The sequence below is a fragment of the Miniopterus schreibersii genome (genome assembly GCF_964146895.1).
Source record: "Miniopterus schreibersii genome assembly, chromosome: 6".
NCBI lineage: Eukaryota > Metazoa > Chordata > Mammalia > Chiroptera > Miniopteridae > Miniopterus > Miniopterus schreibersii.
In genome coordinates, this window is record NC_138107.1 from 81,412,964 (window position 1) to 81,431,587 (window position 18,624).

Sequence of the window (18,624 nt, forward strand, 5' to 3'; positions counted from 1 at the left end):
GGTAAGTGGGCCCCGGGCTGGGTTTCAGTTCAGGTGTGTCTGCTTGGTGGAAACCAGGACCTCTGACTCAATGACATGCTGTTAATTGTCAACCATTCTATTCCGTTATACTATTGAGAGGAGGTGTTAAGAAAGATAAAATCCTAGAATTTTTATCCCAGGTTCTGACGAGCCATGGCCATGCCATTCTGTCATTTCTCTCTAATAATTTATAGCAGCCAGGTGCTTATTCCATTGACAATATAATAACTAGTGAGTCAGTAAAGTTACCCTCATGCTGTGGTGTGATTTCAAGTGCGATTTTGGGGAAATATAATCCTTAATGTCCATGAAATAGAAATGATCGGCTGACATGAGGGATTTTACGGAGAAACAAAAAAGGATTTTTTAAGCTTCTCTGCTCATACGGCATCAACAGAAAATTCAGGACACCTGCAGCTGAAATAAGACTATTTAGAGGGACCATATAAATTTATTTGGTAATTTGTACTAAGAAATAGACATGCATTTGCTAAGGATTACAAATCAACTGGATAATGGAACATTGTAAAGTCAATCCCACTAAAAGGGCATGAGACTTGCTTCTCTGTACTCTCATAAGCATTAATTATACTTTCACCTCTGCCAATGCGATAGATGAAAGGCTGCCTCTCATTACTTGCTGTACTGCATCACTAGTGTTAATCTTCGCATCTCTTCAGCATGTCTAATGAGTCAAGTTTTTTTATGCTCAAAACATGTCTGTGGGAGGAAGGAGGCAGCAGATTTAACTTGTCCATATTTACTCCACTGGCTGATGATCCTTGCACCACTCAGGCCTAGGTCATGAACAGTACTGTATTTTTAAATCTATTTATGTTATGCTGAGTATAACATCATTTCAACTCACAGGAAACTGGAAGCTGGGGGTAATGGTGGGAGTGGGGGTGATGGCTGCTGTGTAAACAAAGCCCTGAGCTCTGAGGGCCCTTTCTAACATTTCCAAGTTCTGTTCTTGTCCCCCTTTCTTTACCCTGGATTTCCAACATGGGTTTTTGATGGATATTTAATAACACATAGAAAGGCTCATAAGTAAGAAAAATAAAAGTTTTGTAAAAATAATATTCTAATTTTGTTAAAAGTAAATAAATGTGTGCACATATGTGTATAAATAAAAGTAGCCAGAAGAAAAATGTAACATAATGTTACCGGTGAGTTTTGCTAGACGATTTAAATTTTTTTCCTGTATTTTTCCAATTTTCGAGAGTAAATGCATATCACTTTAGTAATTAGGAAACAACAATATATATTAGAAATAACTGGCTATCCAGTCTCTCCGCATCTCTGAAACTCCATTCCTTACATCTTCATAGCCCAATCAAAGGCTTACTATCAAAAACAGAGAGTGCAAATATATTTCAAATTGAGCGGCAACTCCCATTTACTAACAGTGGCCGTCTGGAGCATTATTTTCAAAATGACTCTGAGGCTGAGTCCTCACTCCCCAGGAGCCAGCGCTGGGATTGAGGGAGGATAGTAAGAAGCTAGGAAATTCCTTGGCAAGTGGAAGAAGGGAAACTGAGGCAAATAGTTAAACAAGGCCAAGCAATTAACAGCCTGCTAATAAATCACAAGATCTTATCTTCCCTAACCAAGGACACTTAGGGGCAGATGGTTTACACCTCTCCCCAACCTGAGAGTGGGTAGCTTAAGTCACCCTGGTCAAGGAGATAGATAACAGAGGCCCAGTGGGTGCCATCAGTGCCAGCAAACCCCAGACCGGATGCGCTGTTGAGATGCTCCCCTGAGACCTCTCCTCGGTGCCCCCAGTGAACTCATTCATGCTCACGTGGCCTCTCTGCCACAGAGACGTAGCGAGAGTTCATCCACCCTGGCCTCAAACACGTGGTCCTCTCCATCAGCTCTTCCTCCCTGCTGCCAAAAACACCTGGGCTCCCCTGACTCTGTTTCTCAGGTGGCTGTCTTCTCCATGTGGAGAAAACGACTGAAATCCCAAGGCAGGGCTGGAGTGGACTGATCTGCCCATTAGGTGGCGGTAATTCCTTCGACAAGGAATTGACCAAAGCGGGCATCTGAAGTGCACTTAACCTAACCAGTCAAAAAGAAAGGCCCTGCGAAGGCACTTAAAATCTACAAAGCAGATAAAATATTGGAAGCAAATACACCAAAACATTAAAATTTGTTTTCAATAAAGGCTGATATTTTAAGCCATTTCCTTTTTATTATTTGCATCTTCTGGATCTTCTGCAATGAACAAAAAAATTTCATAAAGAAATTATTAAAATAATGACAGATTATTTCAGTTTAAAGTATGCAGAGCTTGAATACTGAGAAGATATTCACAAAAGCATATATAAATGTGATAGTCTGTATTTCTCACATGCCATACAATTGTACACATATAAATGTGTAAAAAATGAAAATGATATAATCCTGTAATGCTTCAACAGTGTGAATGTATTTTAAAATCTTACTAGCTTTGTTTTAAAAATTAAAAGTTACAGATTAAGTTAAATTGCAGGCATAACACTGAATTACTAGCACATGCAACCATTTCAACATGACAGAGTCACCTGGGCGGGTGTGGCTCAGCAGTTGAGCATTGACCTAGGAGATCGCAGTTCGATTCCCGGTCGGGGCACATGCCCGGGTTGCGGGCTCAGTCCCCAGTCAGGGGCGTGCAGGAGGCAGCTGGTCAATGACTCTCTCATCATTGATGTTTCTATCTCTCTCTCCCCCTCTCCCTTCCTCTCTCTGAAATCAATAAAGATATATTTAAAATAATAATAACCAACATGACATAGTATTTACTTTCACTTGCTTAGTGTAAAGAGGATTTACATGAATATATAGGGGTTATACTGCTTCAACTCAAAATAACCTAAAATTTAACACTTAGGGCATTAGTTTCCTTAATATAGGTGTTAAAATGTTCTAACTCTCACTTATTCACAAATTAATGTATTGATACCTCTGGAGTGTGTATCTAGGTATCAATGTATGAATGTATTAAGTAGGTAGGTGTTTCTTACTATAAATAATCAGTGCAAATGTCATGTTTTATTTTTTCTTTTAGCCAAATTCTTCATTTTAACTCTCTTCTTTCTTTTAAGATATTTCCTTAATACTCTTCAAATATAACCTTAATTTTGAGCCAAGTGTCATTATAGAAAATGAGGGTCTTTATAGAGAATCTGTCTCAAGTCCTTACCTGGCATCACAGGGTCAGTTTGAATCTTTGGTCCCCAAAAGGTGGAATGATTCCTCTTCTCTGTGTCTGGTAACACAGGTGGCAGGTTTGGATCAGTGGCTTTCTGAGACTTCTCTGCCGAGAAGCCCCCTGTTGCCTCTTTGCTTGGTCCTGTGGTTCTAGGCTGCGCAGTGGCCGTGTGAGTCACTGTCTTTCGTTCAGGGCTCACTGAAGCGTGAAAGAGGTAGGTAGTTGTTGGGCTTCTTTCCTGAACTTTAACTAAAACCATGAAATTTGCAGTAGATTTGAAGTCATGGGTATTTTGGAATAATAACCTAATCATTTCAGACATGTCAGAGTCCCATGAGAACTTTCTCATTTTCAAGTAAGTAACCTCTTTTCTTCCAATAATTAACCTTCTAAATGTCACACAAATTGACAAAGACAAAACTTTCAAACCTTAGCTTGTGAGATTAAACCACATCCTTCCTCAAACCAGCACTTCATTAACTTTCTGCAGCTTTCCTTTCCCACTTGGCATGCCTATATGACAGGAGACTGCTTTGCGGAAGACTTAACCACATCCTAGCATGTCATAAATTGTCTAAAAAATTTACCAAAACAAAATGTTAACTCACTGCAGTTTTTTTAAAAAGCATATACTATACAGCATTTTTAGGATGGTGAAGAATCTTTTGGAAAATTGAAAATGATTTCTGAAAAACGTAAGCAATGTGGAATATTTGACCTTCGCCACGAGCTTTAGACTCATAATAAATGCTGCTTAATTTGAAGCAAAGCTTGTTCGCATAAAGTTATACCTGAAACCGGGCAGAAAAAGAGCTATGACTTTGCGTATTGTTGTGAGAATACAGATGTCCTCTCTCCCCCCAAGTGCCACGCAGCTGACTCACAGTTTCGACAGAAAGCTTCGTCAGACCCGTCAGAACACTGCTCTACTCCGTCGCAGGCCAGCGTGATGTCAATGCAGCAGCCGTCGTCACAGAAGAAGTGGTAGCGTGAGCAGACCTTCAAGCATCCTGTTTACAGACAAGACTCAGGTCACAGGAGGGCAGGGAAGCGGAGACTAAGCGCAGGAGGAATGCGGCTGGGCAAAGACGCCGGTAATGAAGAAGCAGCTAACAATGGGAGCTGGACAATAGGCTCCGGAAAGTTAGGGGGCCTCTTCGGGGCCCCGCCACTTAATTCTCGGGAAGCACCAGGGCTTCACTTCAGGGCTGCTCTCCAAGCCCACCGACACCGCCTGCGAGGTGGGAAGGGACGCAGCAGCTCGGTCTTCTCCGCCCCGGCCGGGGCTCCCTCGCTCGGGCCTCACTCTGCAGCACAAGTTCCTCCGGCCATCTCTGCCTCGGTCATACCCTGCATGGCACGGGGGTGGCTGGCTGTGTTTTATCAGGCAGGCCACCTTGCACAGGCTATGTCTCACATTCTTGTTTCCTAAGGAATGATTTTAACAGGGTAACTTTTTACTAGTGCACCCTGTTTGTTGACTACTGTACCTCCTTGGTGCAGTAAAGAATAAACAGAATCTTAAGATACTAGCTGGTATGAATTTATTTTCTTTAAATAATGAAATTGTCTCCTTTTTGGAGCTTTTAGGAGTTTTTTATCCACAGTGCAATTCCTAGGAGCTACAATGTATTTTCTTCAAAGGCATCCCCCACTCTAGATTAAGCCAACTCTACCAGTCTTGGCTACATAACAACTGGGGAACTTCCTGTTACTGGGAACGCAGATGAAAGATTTCAGGCTGGAAGTAGATCCTAAGGAGTTCCATAATTTTCCAGGGACTAGACAATCTGTCAGGACAAGGGCAGTGGTCATCGATGCTATTCCGCTGAGACCAGTGGCTGAGCATAGCATACACGCTCAAGCGAAATGCTGGCTCCACTGGGAAGCAGTTCAATGTAAAGACTGGCAAAGAAGTCCATCTGAGCGCAAGGAAATGGGAAGGTAATTAATGCAAGAGGAAGAAGAGCGTAAAGAAAAGAAATTATGGTTAAAGCTTCTGCAAAAGAAGAGGAAGTTAGAGCCCTCAGCTGTGACTGAGGACCTCGGCCTAGAAAGGAGAATCTGCTTCCACCACAGGGAAGGCGTTACGAGGAAAAGCAAAGGGGACTCTGAACACCAAGCAGGACACAGCTACTGCTCACAGTCCCCAAGCTCATGATGTAAAAATCATCCTAAATATATCAAGGTTTTATTTACTTCTCAGTAGTGTTGGAGCTAGATCCATATTTATAATTTATCCATCTATTTCTGGATTGGTGGTCTCCAAACTTTTCTGACCGTGCATCCTGATCAATAACATATTGGTGAACACACATCTCCAATCTATAAATAACATTCATGTACTACTATGCTAGCATATTGTCCACGTTACAAAATATACTGAGCACTTAAAAGATTAAAAATTCATAAAACATAAATCCTGGTGTCTTCTTTTCCATCCTGAAAATGTCTTTACCATTTGTGGGGGATCCCATTTGGAGACCATTAATCTAGACCCTATTGGAAGTGTTTGTTGGCTTGCTCTTTGTTTTTGTTTTTCACTATATAATTATTTTTAATGTCCAGAGTTTATAATACAAGGGCCAGAGCTTCCTCCTACACTCAAATTTATAAATTCTCAATTGGCTTGTGAGGCCAGTAGGGATACTTCCTTTTGTCTAATCTGGTTTCTGGGAAGACGTCATTCAAATCCTCAGTGGTCATCTGATCAAATGGAATTATGTTCCTCATCTTCTCCAGCTCTCTCTCGTCTTGCTCAATCCTGCTCTTTGAGAGACAAAAACTCAGGACAACTTTTCACATCTTCTTTCTCTTCAGAACCCACCAGGGCACTGTATTGTCCTCTGGCACAGGGACCTTCAGGGCATTAAACTTCTCAGTCATCTACCGAGCCAGCCTTCACTACATTGGCCTTGTCGTAAGCCCAGTCAACGGCAGGTGGTTTGTCAAGTAGAGTAGCCAACCTGGAGGTGAGGGTCTCATTCCAGGATTTCAGGGTGTTAGCAATGGCCTTCTGGTTTCAGGGTATGATCTCCCCAAAAGCTACCCAGTCCATGGTTTTTAGAGCAAGTTTTCGCCCAGCCTTCTTGAGATCCTTCACCGATCCTGGCAGCCCACCTTGACTTGCTCTTTGAATAGATTATTTTTCCCAAAGCTTGAAAACATGCAGCCTCTCTACCCAAAACTGTACCAAGTTATTATCACCTACGCAGAGGTAGGTGCTTGTCTTGTTTACCCCACAATATGCCACCCTTGGTTACCATTACAGCTGGGTCATTAACTAGAAGATCAATATTTACAATAAAGGGGAGAGAAACACCTCTTGATCCCCATCTCTGGTTTTCAATGTCTCCACGTGGTGTTTTATTAACTTTAATTCATAGTATGTTACCAGTGTAACCGGTGAGTGACTCCAGAGGGCCGTTAGGAATACAGCTGGCTTCCTTATTTCCTATGTAAAGTTGCCTACATTAGACCTATACCCAAGAGGCCTTTCAGTAATCAGAAGTGATTCACATGACTCACTTCAAATGCATTTTATTGTATCTTGGAGAAAGGCCAGAAATGTAGAACTGGCCATTTACCTTTGGAGCCTGGAAAATTGGCCTGAGTAAGTCTCAGGACGAACAAATGGGGGGTGAGGTGTTAGCCGCCAGCCTGTTACCAGCACAGGCCCGGCCTCCCTCCCAGGCACCTCTAATTTCCATAGAGGTGACGGGGTTTCTCTGTCTTCTTCCCACGAGCGCCTAACTCTGTCCCTGCCCAGGCCAGGAATCCACTCCAGGAGACCTGCCCTCTTGGCCAGCAGCCCTACACTGGGGAGTGACTGGCTGGACCAATGCTGTGTTTAAAGGCCCTGGTGCAGTCCCAGCACATGAAGGCACTAAAAAAATGTTCTGAGTAAGTGTCTGGTCCTGTGCAGCCGCAATAAGTCCGCAGGGCCTATTTGAATCGGGGCTGGGCTGAGGCTCCACTCACCATCCCTGCCTCCCAGAGCGCAGGGGGCAGCTGTTTGGTCTCTGGCCTGTTCATGTGCACGCACCTCTCTTTCCTTACAGTCAGATTAAACTTTGGCTGGACAGACAGTCAGCCACCCACATTCTGAATGCTGCTCACGCTCTGATTCCCTGGGGAAGGCAAATTACCAAGGTCGCCAAGTCTTTAGGATTCTAAAATCATCTTCCTTCACTTTTTTTTTTCAATTCATTAAACAGTTTACTCAGTAAACACATGGGTACAGAGGTTTTCTTTTCAAATGCAGCACCCAGGGAAGTGTCAGCAACAGATCTGAGCAGGCGCAGCCGCCAGGCACCCTGATTTCCAGACACACCCATCAGTGGGAGCAAACATCACAGAGATGGCACCTCATGGAAGGAACAGCAGCCTGACCTTTGTCACTAGCCATTTACCGCATCCTTGAACAGAAGCACGGCTGGTCTTGGACCTCGAATATCATCACCACCTGACAAGTTCTGCTTCACATAAACATTTACACAATAGGATGAATGTGTGGAACTTGCCTATGCCCATAGAGCCGCCCTGTGGTCACGGTTTGGGGATAAACCACATTACCATGGGATGGCTGTAGTGGCCGTGGTCTGGTTTAAATGCCCCTTCTGTTTGTTGTGATCACTAACAAACACCAGAAAGTTAATCCACTTCTTCCTTCTTTTCATGAGTCTGAGCTTGATTCCCCCCCCCCAAAATTAATAATTTTAACGATAGGAATGTTTAAATGAGAACTTCAAGTCTCAAGTTACAAACGTTGCTTGCATCTCTGTGGGCTTTGGTGGGAGACAAGATCAGCAATGGTTCAAGTCAGTCACAGTCCTATTCCAGTCTTTTTCCCTTTATTCTTTTAACTTAACTGCGGGCTTAATTACTATCTAAGCACTGAGCAATCAAGGCTGTCGGAGACGTGCTGCTAGTTCACCAGAGCCACGGCGAGGGGCGGTGCAGGTTCAGTGCACGGGGGTGCGGACCAGGCCTGCGGGGCGCCCCACTCCAGGACTGAATGCCAGGAGCCTCAGGCACACACTGTCTCAGCACCTCTCCACAGGGAACAGTGGGGGCCTCCCTCTGCAGGACGCCTGTGCCTTTAGTGCTGCCAAGTTCCATGTTTTTTTAACTTGATGGGCTAATCTTAGAAATGTAGATGTTTGGGAAAGTAAGACACATACATAAATGAGATAAATGGTTGAACGTTGGACGACAGAATGTAAGCACCGTCATACACATGGAAGTTATATTATTAACGTAATATCTGTGTACCTGTGTCGTGTCCATGAAAAAAAAATTTTTTAATCTTCATCTGAGGATATTTTTTCCATTGCTTTTCAGAGAGTGGAAGGGGGAGAGAGAGAGAGACATATCGATTGGTTGCCTCTACACTCGCCCCTACTGGGGCCAGGGATCGAGCCTGAAACCCAGGTACGTACCCTTGGCTGGAATCAAACCCGGGACCCTTCAGTCCACAGGCCTAAGCTCTCACTGCTGCGCTAATCTGGCTAGGGTTCCATGAAAATTTTAAAATAGTTCTTTTAAACTGACACACGCACTTCATATATTTGAATTTGTCTTAAATGTACTCCTTGCTGCACTCTTGAACATATATGTCAGACAGACCACCCACCTTTAAACTAGATCCTCTCCTAGAAAAGCCGATAATTGTCTTTTAGGAAACCGAGTCAAAGAAAGGTGGAGCCTCTCTGGTTCCCAGGGCGCACAGTCCTGTCCTACCCCAGTCCGGCAGTGCTGCTTTCCCAAAGTACTGTGGAGCCCACTTTTGTGATCACATTTTCAGTAGAGAGTTTCTCATTCAACAACACCCAAAAATAAAATGCAGGAGCCCATGGAATGCATAGTTAGAATATAAGATGCCAATCCGATACCATCCTTCTGGTTTCTGTTGGCCACTGTGAAGGCAAGGGAAGGACTTTCTTCTCACCTCCCGTGGAGAAGGCCGGGGGCAGCACTGTCACCGAGACGTTGTCGGAGCTCCGCTGGCCGGCAGTGTCCGTCACAGTGAGCTGAAAGGTGTACGTTCCCTCCTGCAAGTGGGACAGCTTCAGGGTTCCCGACTGAGGCACCTGCCGCCCAAACAGGAAACACCACATTCGGTTAGGACATGCGAGACACGGGGCCAACGTCGTCCTGAACTGGAAGTCAGTGCGACGGCCCCATGACCGGCCTCTCCCTCCCGGCCCAAGGCTGCAGAATACTAAGTCATACCCCCTTCTGGCAGGTTGGCCCTACTTTGAATTCACAATTTCCAGTTTTATCTGGGCTGACAATACCCTTGACCGACAAGCCTTCACTCGTCCTCAACAGCCACTGTTCCAAACCTGTACCTCTTCCCAGCTCCACACCCAATATCTAGCCCTTCCTTCTCAGCAGGTGACCTCATCTACTTGGAGAAGAAAATTAGGACAATTATTTAGTTACAGTTATGGTGCCATTCACGCCACGATACCTGCATCTGTCCCACCGTCACCTCCTTTCCTCCAGTCATTGGATGAGCTGTCGCCTTCTTACACTCCACCCTCCATCTAATCCTTGACCCCTTTCCCTCTCTGACCTCTCTGCTATTATAAAGCTCAAGTTCCTCTTGACCAAGCAAATAAAACAACAACAAATAAAACCTCCCCGATCTTCTCTAGCCACAGTATTATTCCCTTTCCATTTCAACTCAGCTCCTTGAAAGGGCTGTCAGTGCCACACAGGCTGCTCCGGTGCTCATTCCCATCGATTGTTTATCTCACCCACCTGGCTGCTTTCTCCACTATCCCCCAGAAACTGCGCTGGCAAACTCACTAACTGACCTTGCAAGGGTCACCTAGTGGCAAGGTCAACAATACTTATTACTCTTGCCTTTTTTTTTAAATAAAACTTTACTGTATTTAACAAGGTTGGCCACTCCTGTGTTCTGAACCCCCTGCTTCCCTGGCTGCTGTTTCCGTGTCCAAGTTCTCCCAGTGATTCCTCGCTGATCCCCCTCATGGGCACCTGTTCACTCCCTAACCCCAGGGCACCGCCTTAATCCTCTGCTCTCCTCCTGACAAAGCAGCTTCCCGGTCATGGCGAGAGCAACAGCTTCTGAGGCTTAGTTCCATGGTGTGATTTGGGGAATAATTTTTTTAAATATGTTTTTTATTGATTTCGGAGAGAGAGGAAGGGAGGGGGAGAGAAAGAAACATCAATGATGAGAGAGTCATTGATCGGCTGCCTCCGGCACGCCCCCGACAGAGGATGGAGCCTGAAACCCGGGCATGTGCCCTGACCGGGAATCGAACCTCGATCTACTAAATCATAAGTCAATGCTCAACCACTGAGCCACACCGGCAGGGCGCTGGGCTTTGATGCCTCCCTCTGCCTTCCTAGGCAACTAGGAAACACTAGGGCTGGATCCAGGCCATGGTAATGACCTTCAACATCCTGGGTGCACTGAAACTTAGCTCTATTTGGGTCAAATATCCCTTCCCTGGCCTTTTTTATTGATTTAGTGAACAAAGGCTGTCTTTCTTTGAAATCAGATTTTTAGAATATATAAAACTGTAAGATGGACATTCAGGTATCTCCTCACCTTTATATGACACCGAAAGGGATTTATAGTATTTTATAAACATTTCTGAAGGGTCAGGAATCAGGACAAATATATATATTTACACACACATACACACAACATGCCCAATTTGTAACTTGAAGGCAGAGATTACCTTTAGTAAAAACAAGGAGCCTCTAATCTCTGCCCAAGATCTGCTGGAGCCTTTGCAGTCTGGCCTCCGGCAAACCACCAAGGTATGACAGCTTGCTGTTCTAACTCACCTCCACCTCCCTAGATAGAATCTCGTGTCAACAAATACAGTTGGGTTTATTCACACTAAGTTACACACACACCTACATCTATACACCGTACCATTATATACGCTTAGCTACAAAATAACGCCTAACTATTCCCTCCACTCCAACAGTTTCTTCTAAAGTAGATAAGGCAATTGGGTGTAATCGGTTACCTAGTCATGATGAGATAATATGGTACAAAATACTTCAGCGAGAGACTCCACTGACCCAACGAATGCAAATGTATTCTAGCTTTCTGCCTCGTGTCAACTAATCCACTTGCAAAATTGTACGAGATCGATATTAGTTATTTGAAGAACATAATAATCCTTGTTAAAATCTAATGCCATCTCCCCACACGTATTGTGAAGAGACAAATGAGGCAGTTATCCTGAGGCCAGGAAATGAACTGGTGCCATAATTGTCTAGATATTGCAGGCCAACACATGTTTAGGCTCTGCACTTCTTTCTATTTACTTTTCATCACAAACATGCCCTAGAGTTCCACAGAGGGAAGCAAAATGAACCCAACATACAGAAGACCACAGATGCAAGAGCCTTTAGCCTTCAGAGATCACCGTAGGTTCTCCAGAACCTTGTATATCGGTTACACAACTCCAGGCTACCTTGAAGACCCTGCTCTCTAAATTTTTATAAAGTCTTTAAATACAATTTTTAATCATCTCCTTAATGTACAGTGATTACTTCCCTTTGTGGGCACTTTCAGTATTGACCCAAATTCTATCCCAAATAAATGATAAAATACCTCTCACACAAGGAGACTTGATGCTATTTGAAATTCAACAATTATTTTGTGCTTTTTTGCCCTATGACAAACGAGTCAATATACTTGTTTCTATTTCTGTTAATTTCCCAAAACCTTTCTTTAAGGTTCAGTTTTTATTTTTTAAAATGTATTCATGTTTAGAGAGAGAGGAAGGGAGGCATGGAGAGAGAAAAAGAGAGGGAGAGAAACATAGATTTGTTCCACTTATTTATGCGTTCATTGGTTGATTCATGTATGGGCCCTGACTGGAGATTGAACCCTCAACCTTGGCTATCAGGATGACACTCTAACCAACTGAGCTACTTGGCCAGGACCTCTAAGCTTCAGTTTTAAAATACTATTTTTATCTATCGAGGGTGGTTTAAAAATCAGACTGATTGGGAAACCTCAGACCATCCAAGAATGACTCATGTTCCTGTTTGCTCAAGATAGTCCCAGTTTATCTCTGTTGTCTTGGTGTCATTATTAAACCCGCACTCTTTCACTCTCAAACAGGTCCCGGTTGAGGTGATATTATACTGATCTACTTTACAAAATTAACTATGTAAAGCAGGCAAGCCAGTGTGCAACTGGCTTAAACTTAATAATGAAGTTATTGGTGTAAACAACACCCACCCTTTGGCAAGCTTCTGTTATACGTGGTATTCTGAAATCACTTAGCTAGAAATTTCCCCACAGCTGATGAATATAAATCAATTCACGATTTAATGAACCACAAATCTCCCTGAAATCCTCAACCCTGTATTGTGTTCCTAAAGGTCATATTTTACATTCTTCAGATTTAAATGTATTATGTTGAATAATCATGAAACTCATCACCTAATGGGCTGCCTGGAAATATGTGCCTTCTTGCATTTAAGAAATGTATTCTAGATTCATGTTCACTTAAGTGGATGTAGAATATCTTTTTCCAGGACAGGAAATGCATAACTTTAAAATCTAGTGGAGAGCCTCTTGGTTCTGACCAACAGTCTCTCCCATTGTCTCCATGAATGAAGAAGCCAAGTCAGGGCCATGAGCTGCCCCGACGTGAGGTGCTCAGCACAGTCCTGGACACCCACTAGGTGCTGAACAAGGTGAGCTATGAATTTTATCCTAATTACGGCGGCGGAAAAATTCCTCTTAGGGTGGGAACCTCACTGATTTTTGTTGGTTCTTGAGTACCCGAATGGGTCATTTGGGCGTGAAAAGAAGGCCCTACAACCTGGTGATAAAGTGTTACAGGACAAACGGAGGGCTCACTACTCTCCCACAGGGGACGAGAGTCTGTGCAGGTGGTGGGCAAATGGGAGACGAGAGAGGAGGGCTGGGATAGGCGCTCAGGGGGACGTCTGACCAGTGAGGGCTCCTGTGTGGGGGGACAGTCATGGGCTTCAGAACAAGGGTATTCAACACGGGGTTTACTGCCCCTCCTCAGTGCCCAGCTGCCTCCCCGGTTACCCCACTGGGCAGCTTGAGGGGGGTGAGCATGACCAGCCCAGCCAGTGGAGCCCACTCTCAGGAGAAAAGCGACTTGATTTGAGGATCCCAATTCTCTTGTCGAAATTTTGGGGTGTAAAATCATGCTGCCAAGGTAAAAGGGACCAGACAGGTAACCCCTGAAGGTAGTTCATTACTGTGACAGGAAAATCCTCAAAATGTTAAAACCATGATCTCACACAAATACAGGGCATCCCAAAAAATGTTTGCACACTTTGAATAATTATATATTCCAATGGGTTAAATCTGAAAAGAAAGAAACATCAATTGAGCTATCAGCTGTAAAGTGTGTATACATTTTGGGGGGACACCTTGTATGGTATGGACATGTGTCAAGGATTTTAACTCATAATTGAAGAGAGCGCCAATAAGGTGTCCCACTGACTCAAAAGAGAACTCAACAGATGTAAGCCATCAGGGATGCTGAAAGAACATTCCTAGTAGACAAAAAACTGAACCAAGTTTGCTATTAGTACTTGCTAAGTACTGAAATGAGTGCATTAATAGACTAATACCTACGACTGCTGAAATGTCATGTTTGAAATCCACTTTTCTACAGGAAGGAAATCAATTGCATCTCAATATAAAAATTATTTGCATTTCTACGGACAAGAACCATTTGCATTACTATCTGTTTTCTATAATTAATAAATGCTAACCTTGAAAAACCTGCTCTATAACCCCCAGCATTTCTTTGAAAGAAGCTCAGTAACCTCTTGCCATTCACAGCTTTTTTATGACAATCTTAATCCACAACATGGGAGTGTACTACCAGGTGAGCTTGCTGTGAGGATTACAGATATGTCTAAATTGCTCAGTCAATATGGCTTTATTATGATGAAGTCATAGTAGGATGAGAGTTTACTTTTGGGGGCATTCTCCCATCACAGACTTTGTCACTTAGATGATGGTTTTATAACTTCAGGTCTCTCTGCCATCACTGGTATAAACTTGACTGGGGAATTGGTCCAGACTTTCCTTTTGAAGGCACAGGCGTCAGCTCTAAAAGTTTACAAGAAATATCTAATTTTGTTGCTCCTTTATAAATATCTTCAATAAATTAAATACTAAATTATCAGCATTATTTTTATTTAACACCCTTATATGCAATTCATCATTTACAGAATAAAGCTTTAGTAATATAGATGAAAAGCTAAACAACAGAGGCAAGTTTGTAGCTGCTCGAACAAATAGATGCCAGAAGTGCCAGTTAATAGTGAGTGTCCATCTCAGGGAAGCTCGCTCGTGTCCGATCAGCCACTTGTCCATGCACCTTTCCTCATCAACCTTAGTTCTGAGAGATTTCAGTAGAGATATATTAGTTTTGCAGCTGATACAATGCATAAAAGGAGAATAAACATGATGGATGACACTGAAAGTTCAAAATTATTTCTATTGAGATGTAAAAAGGAGAAATATAAGGGCCTGTACTCAGGTTCAATAAATCAATTTCACAAGAAAGATGGGGAGGCCATCAGGGCAGCTGTTCGTGTAGAAGGTGAAGTGGGTTTTAGGTAATCCTGCTAATGGAAAACTTCACATGCACGTGATGCAGCTACCAAAATAGTTTACATAAATTAAGCTTCATTAATAGAAGTAGAGACAATATCTGGATCACAGGAACGGATATCTGTGTCAGATAGATACACATATCTTCAGTTGACATATGGGGTTCAAGGAGGGTGACAGACTTTTGGAAGCATGCATGATTCTGAGAAAATCCAGAAGAGGCTGGATGGTGGATGGTCTGGAAATCAACTCACATGAAGAACGCCTGAGAGAAGGGGGAGGACTGTGTTCTGAGAAGAGCATTCCAAGTGGTGACGTTCATTTTTTTCCAAAAGAGTTAAGGGACTGTCACACAGAATAAAGAAAGATGTGTCCAGTGCTTTTCCAAAGAGAAGAGCCAGCACCAATGCACAGAAGTCACAGGGAGGCATAGCCTGTCTGCCTAATAATTACAGCTGATTAAAGATGTCACAGGACCTGAGGTGAAGTAGTGAGCGTTCATCTCTGGGGATACCTAGGCGGAGAGTGGGAGACCCCTGGAACGGACGTCATAGAAGGGGCTCTTACATGGGTGGGAGGCTGGGTATCGTGCGGAACAAGGGGCCAGCCCGATGCTAAGACTGCATGACCACTGAGGAAATCAGTGTACGTCAACCAGCCTGAGGCACTAGGTGATTGTTTTCGGTTTTGTTTCAATAGAACATAAACCAGTGCTTCCCCGACGTCAGATGAAGACACAGGAAGGAAAAGACAGCCAACTTACAAGCCAAGAAGTGAGGCCTTAGAAGAAACCAACCCTGCCATTGGACTGCCCCGCTCCAGCACCGTGAGAACATACACATAGGTTGTTTAACCCACACAATCTATGAAACTTCGTTGCAGAGGCCCTAGAAAACCAACACAGATTTCCCCCACTTTCTCTAATTGAAGTGCTCTGCATGAAGTTTATCCGTCCAAGCCAGGAAATGCTAACAGTGCGCAGCTGCTCACGAGGAGCTCCTTCCCAACGCAGCCCTGGCAGCCAGGCCCAGCCCAGCGGGTGAAAGCCGGGGTCGGCCAGGCCCAGCCCAGCGGGTGAAAGCCCGTGGAGGCCGTTCCGGAGCCCCCGGCCCCGGCGGCAGACGGTTCTCTCGGCCGCCTCGAGCAGGGCTAGGCACTGGGGAAGGGAGCGCCCCTGGGTCTTCAGAAAAATGACTTTGTTCTACTGCTCTGTTCCTCTTTATGCTCCTTTGTAAGTTTCAGATTTTCTATCTGGACTGTGAACTAAGAAAAGAAGAAATCAAAATTGTAAAGAGTGATCTGAGTCATTAAAACAAATCACGTGTCTTTTTCCTCGAAGCTTTTTTGTACTCTAGAGAAGCTGCAGGTCCAATCCTCAGCCCGGTCGGGGCTCATCGGGGAGGTAAGCAATCGATGTGTCTCTCTCACATCGATGTTCCCCTCTCTCTCTCTCTCCTCCCTCCCTTCCACTCTCTCTAAAAATCAGTGGAAAAAATATCTTCAAGTGAGGATTTTTTTTAAAAAAAGCAGAACAAAGTAAGCTTCAAAACAAAGGATCAGGACCACTGTTTACTCAGCAGAAAAATAAATTTATAGAATAAACCATTTTTTGGACAATCACTTTTATACTTTCTCGATTTTGTAACTTCTCCTACTAGCTAAAAGACATTTTGGGAACGTAAGTGGAGGGACATAACCAAAGAAAGCTTCCCGGAAACATCAGTTTTCATGACAACGACGACAGGAATTACCTTCATGTCCACGGCCGGGTCACCCTGCAGCAGCGCCCACGCATACCGGACGATGGCATGGTCGTCTGTGCTCTCGCGGCCATCCAGAATCAGCTCGTCTGTGGGCAGACGCAAAACCACATCCTGCCCGGCCTTGCTAAGTGGGGGCTCATCCTTTTCTGTCAAAGAAAACAATTCACAGGAGAGATGATGCCCTATTTTTCCTAATTAATTAAGAGGTATCTTGTTTGCTGGAATAGATGCAGTCCAGCAAAGAATTGCTAAGAAAATATATAGTGACTGAGTTATTTTCTTGTCAATTTTCATTGTATCCCTTTACATAATAAACCAAATAGCAATAAATTAGGAATATGGAATTTGGCTGAACTGCAAGCTGAAGTGTGGAGTGTCAGCTGAGAGCAGTAGCGAGAACAAACTTGTGAGTTTAAGACAGTGAACTGGGCCCTCCAATGTGTAAATCTGGAGTAGTTTTACTCTCTAGAGTGACATTTTCACTTAATTTATAAACCATTTATGTTCAAAGTTCAGTTAAATGAATTAAGTTTAAAAATTCTGGAAATAAACCTTAAAAAAGCACACAAATCTACCTCTAATAGAGCTTATTTGCAAGTTTTTTAAACAGGAGTGACATAAATTGTCCAATGGATGGGAAATAAATTAAATTTGGAAAGTTAAGGCAAGTTCTTGGGTCGATACAAAATAAAGCCCACATAAAATTTTACGGAGTCTAGTTTTTCATCTAGGAAAAAAGTTCACAGCTTCTAATTAACTTTTGTAACAGAAGTCAGCACGCTGAGTTTCTAAATTGTCCCACAATAGCAAAACAAGTGTGTATTTACCTGCGATCTAGAATGGAACTAAGTAATTTAAGGCTACTTATAGAGGGTATCCCCCAAAATGTATACACACAATTTGAATAATGATAAAGGCAGTGTTTATTAAAATACATTTCATTTGCAAAACTGAGCTATCAGCCCTGGCCGGTTTGGCTCGGTGGTTAAGAGCGTCAGCCTGTGGACTGAAGGGTCCCGGGTTCGATTCCAGCCAAGGGCACGTACCTCGGTTGCAGGCTCAGTCCCACCCGGCATGCGTGGGAGGCAACCAATCGATGTGTCTCTCTCACATGGATGTTTCTCTCCCTCTCTCTCTCTCCCTTCCACTCTCTCTGAAAAGAAATGGGAAAAATATCCTAGAGTGACGATTAAAAAAAACCAAAAAGCAAACAAAAAAACCCCTGAGCTAACAGCTGTTGAAGTGTGTATACATTTTAGGGGGACACCCTTATTTCCTGAGGGCAGCTTCAGTGATGACTGGTAGGAAAAGCTGAATTCCTAAGAGCAGAGCTGTGAATATGTTAATTGATATAAGCTTCTTATTAGCAAGCTCATCCAACGCATCTACTATTTCCCCTGTCCTCCAGAGCCAAAGCTCTGGTCCAAATGCTGGCCTGGACCCGGTCCTCCTTAACTTAGTCTGAATGATGTTGGAAGGCACTGCCTTTCTGCCTCCGTGGCCAAAGTTGTCTCCTAAGCAAACTTGAGGGCCCCAGACGTCCGGGTGCCAGAGGTCTGGGGTCAGCCGCAATCCTGGTAGTTTCCCAAAGGGCAACAGGGGGTAGTCACTCTTGATACATTGCAGCGAGAATGCTAATCTGAAAATCCTCCAAGGGACCGTTCCCTTCGGGATGTTCAGCGACACCCACCTGTCCAGCCCTGTCTTCTCACCCCGAGATTCTCTCCAGGCCCAGCAACAGGGGACTTGGGAGCTTGCAGCTCTTTGAGCTCAGACTTTGCTGAATGAGAATGGCACTGCCAGCCTCAAGGGGAGGTGACTTTTTAACGAGCATGTTACAATGAATAAGCACACTTGGTATTGCCAAAGGGCACGTGTGTCTGCTGAGAACATAATGAGTCCCATTTTTATAGTCATTTAAAACAATGTGGACTCATAACTCAGATTTAAATAAACCGCATAAGCAACCCCTGCCTAAGAAGAAACTTGCTGAGTTTTTCCACCTCTGAGCAAAGATCCATGCC

General features: G+C 43.8%; 1 protein-coding gene and 1 pseudogene across 3 annotated transcripts in view; both read right to left on the reverse strand.

Annotated features, from left to right (window-relative positions):
- The window catches only part of LRP11 (LDL receptor related protein 11), a gene marked incomplete at its 5' end in the record, with an annotated part of 29,297 nt that overhangs the window by 7,449 nt on the left and 3,224 nt on the right, over positions 1-18,624 (reverse strand). The window contains 4 exons of one of the 2 annotated variants that reach the window (XM_081140412.1): positions 3,212-3,418; positions 4,105-4,230; positions 9,171-9,312; positions 16,589-16,746. In XM_081140412.1, coding sequence (XP_080996538.1) covers positions 3,212-3,418; positions 4,105-4,230; positions 9,171-9,312; positions 16,589-16,746 — 633 coding nt within the window. Of the gene's footprint in view, positions 1-3,211; positions 3,470-4,104; positions 4,231-9,170; positions 9,313-16,588; positions 16,747-18,624 lie in introns of both variants that reach the window. The other variant, XM_081140411.1, reaches the window with a different exon arrangement.
- LOC308558661 (ATP synthase subunit d, mitochondrial pseudogene) lies at positions 5,831-7,637 on the reverse strand (annotated as a pseudogene). The gene is made up of 2 exons: positions 7,633-7,637; positions 5,831-6,351 (listed from the first exon to the last, which is right to left on the reverse strand). The product of its transcript is annotated as an ATP synthase subunit d, mitochondrial pseudogene (transcript).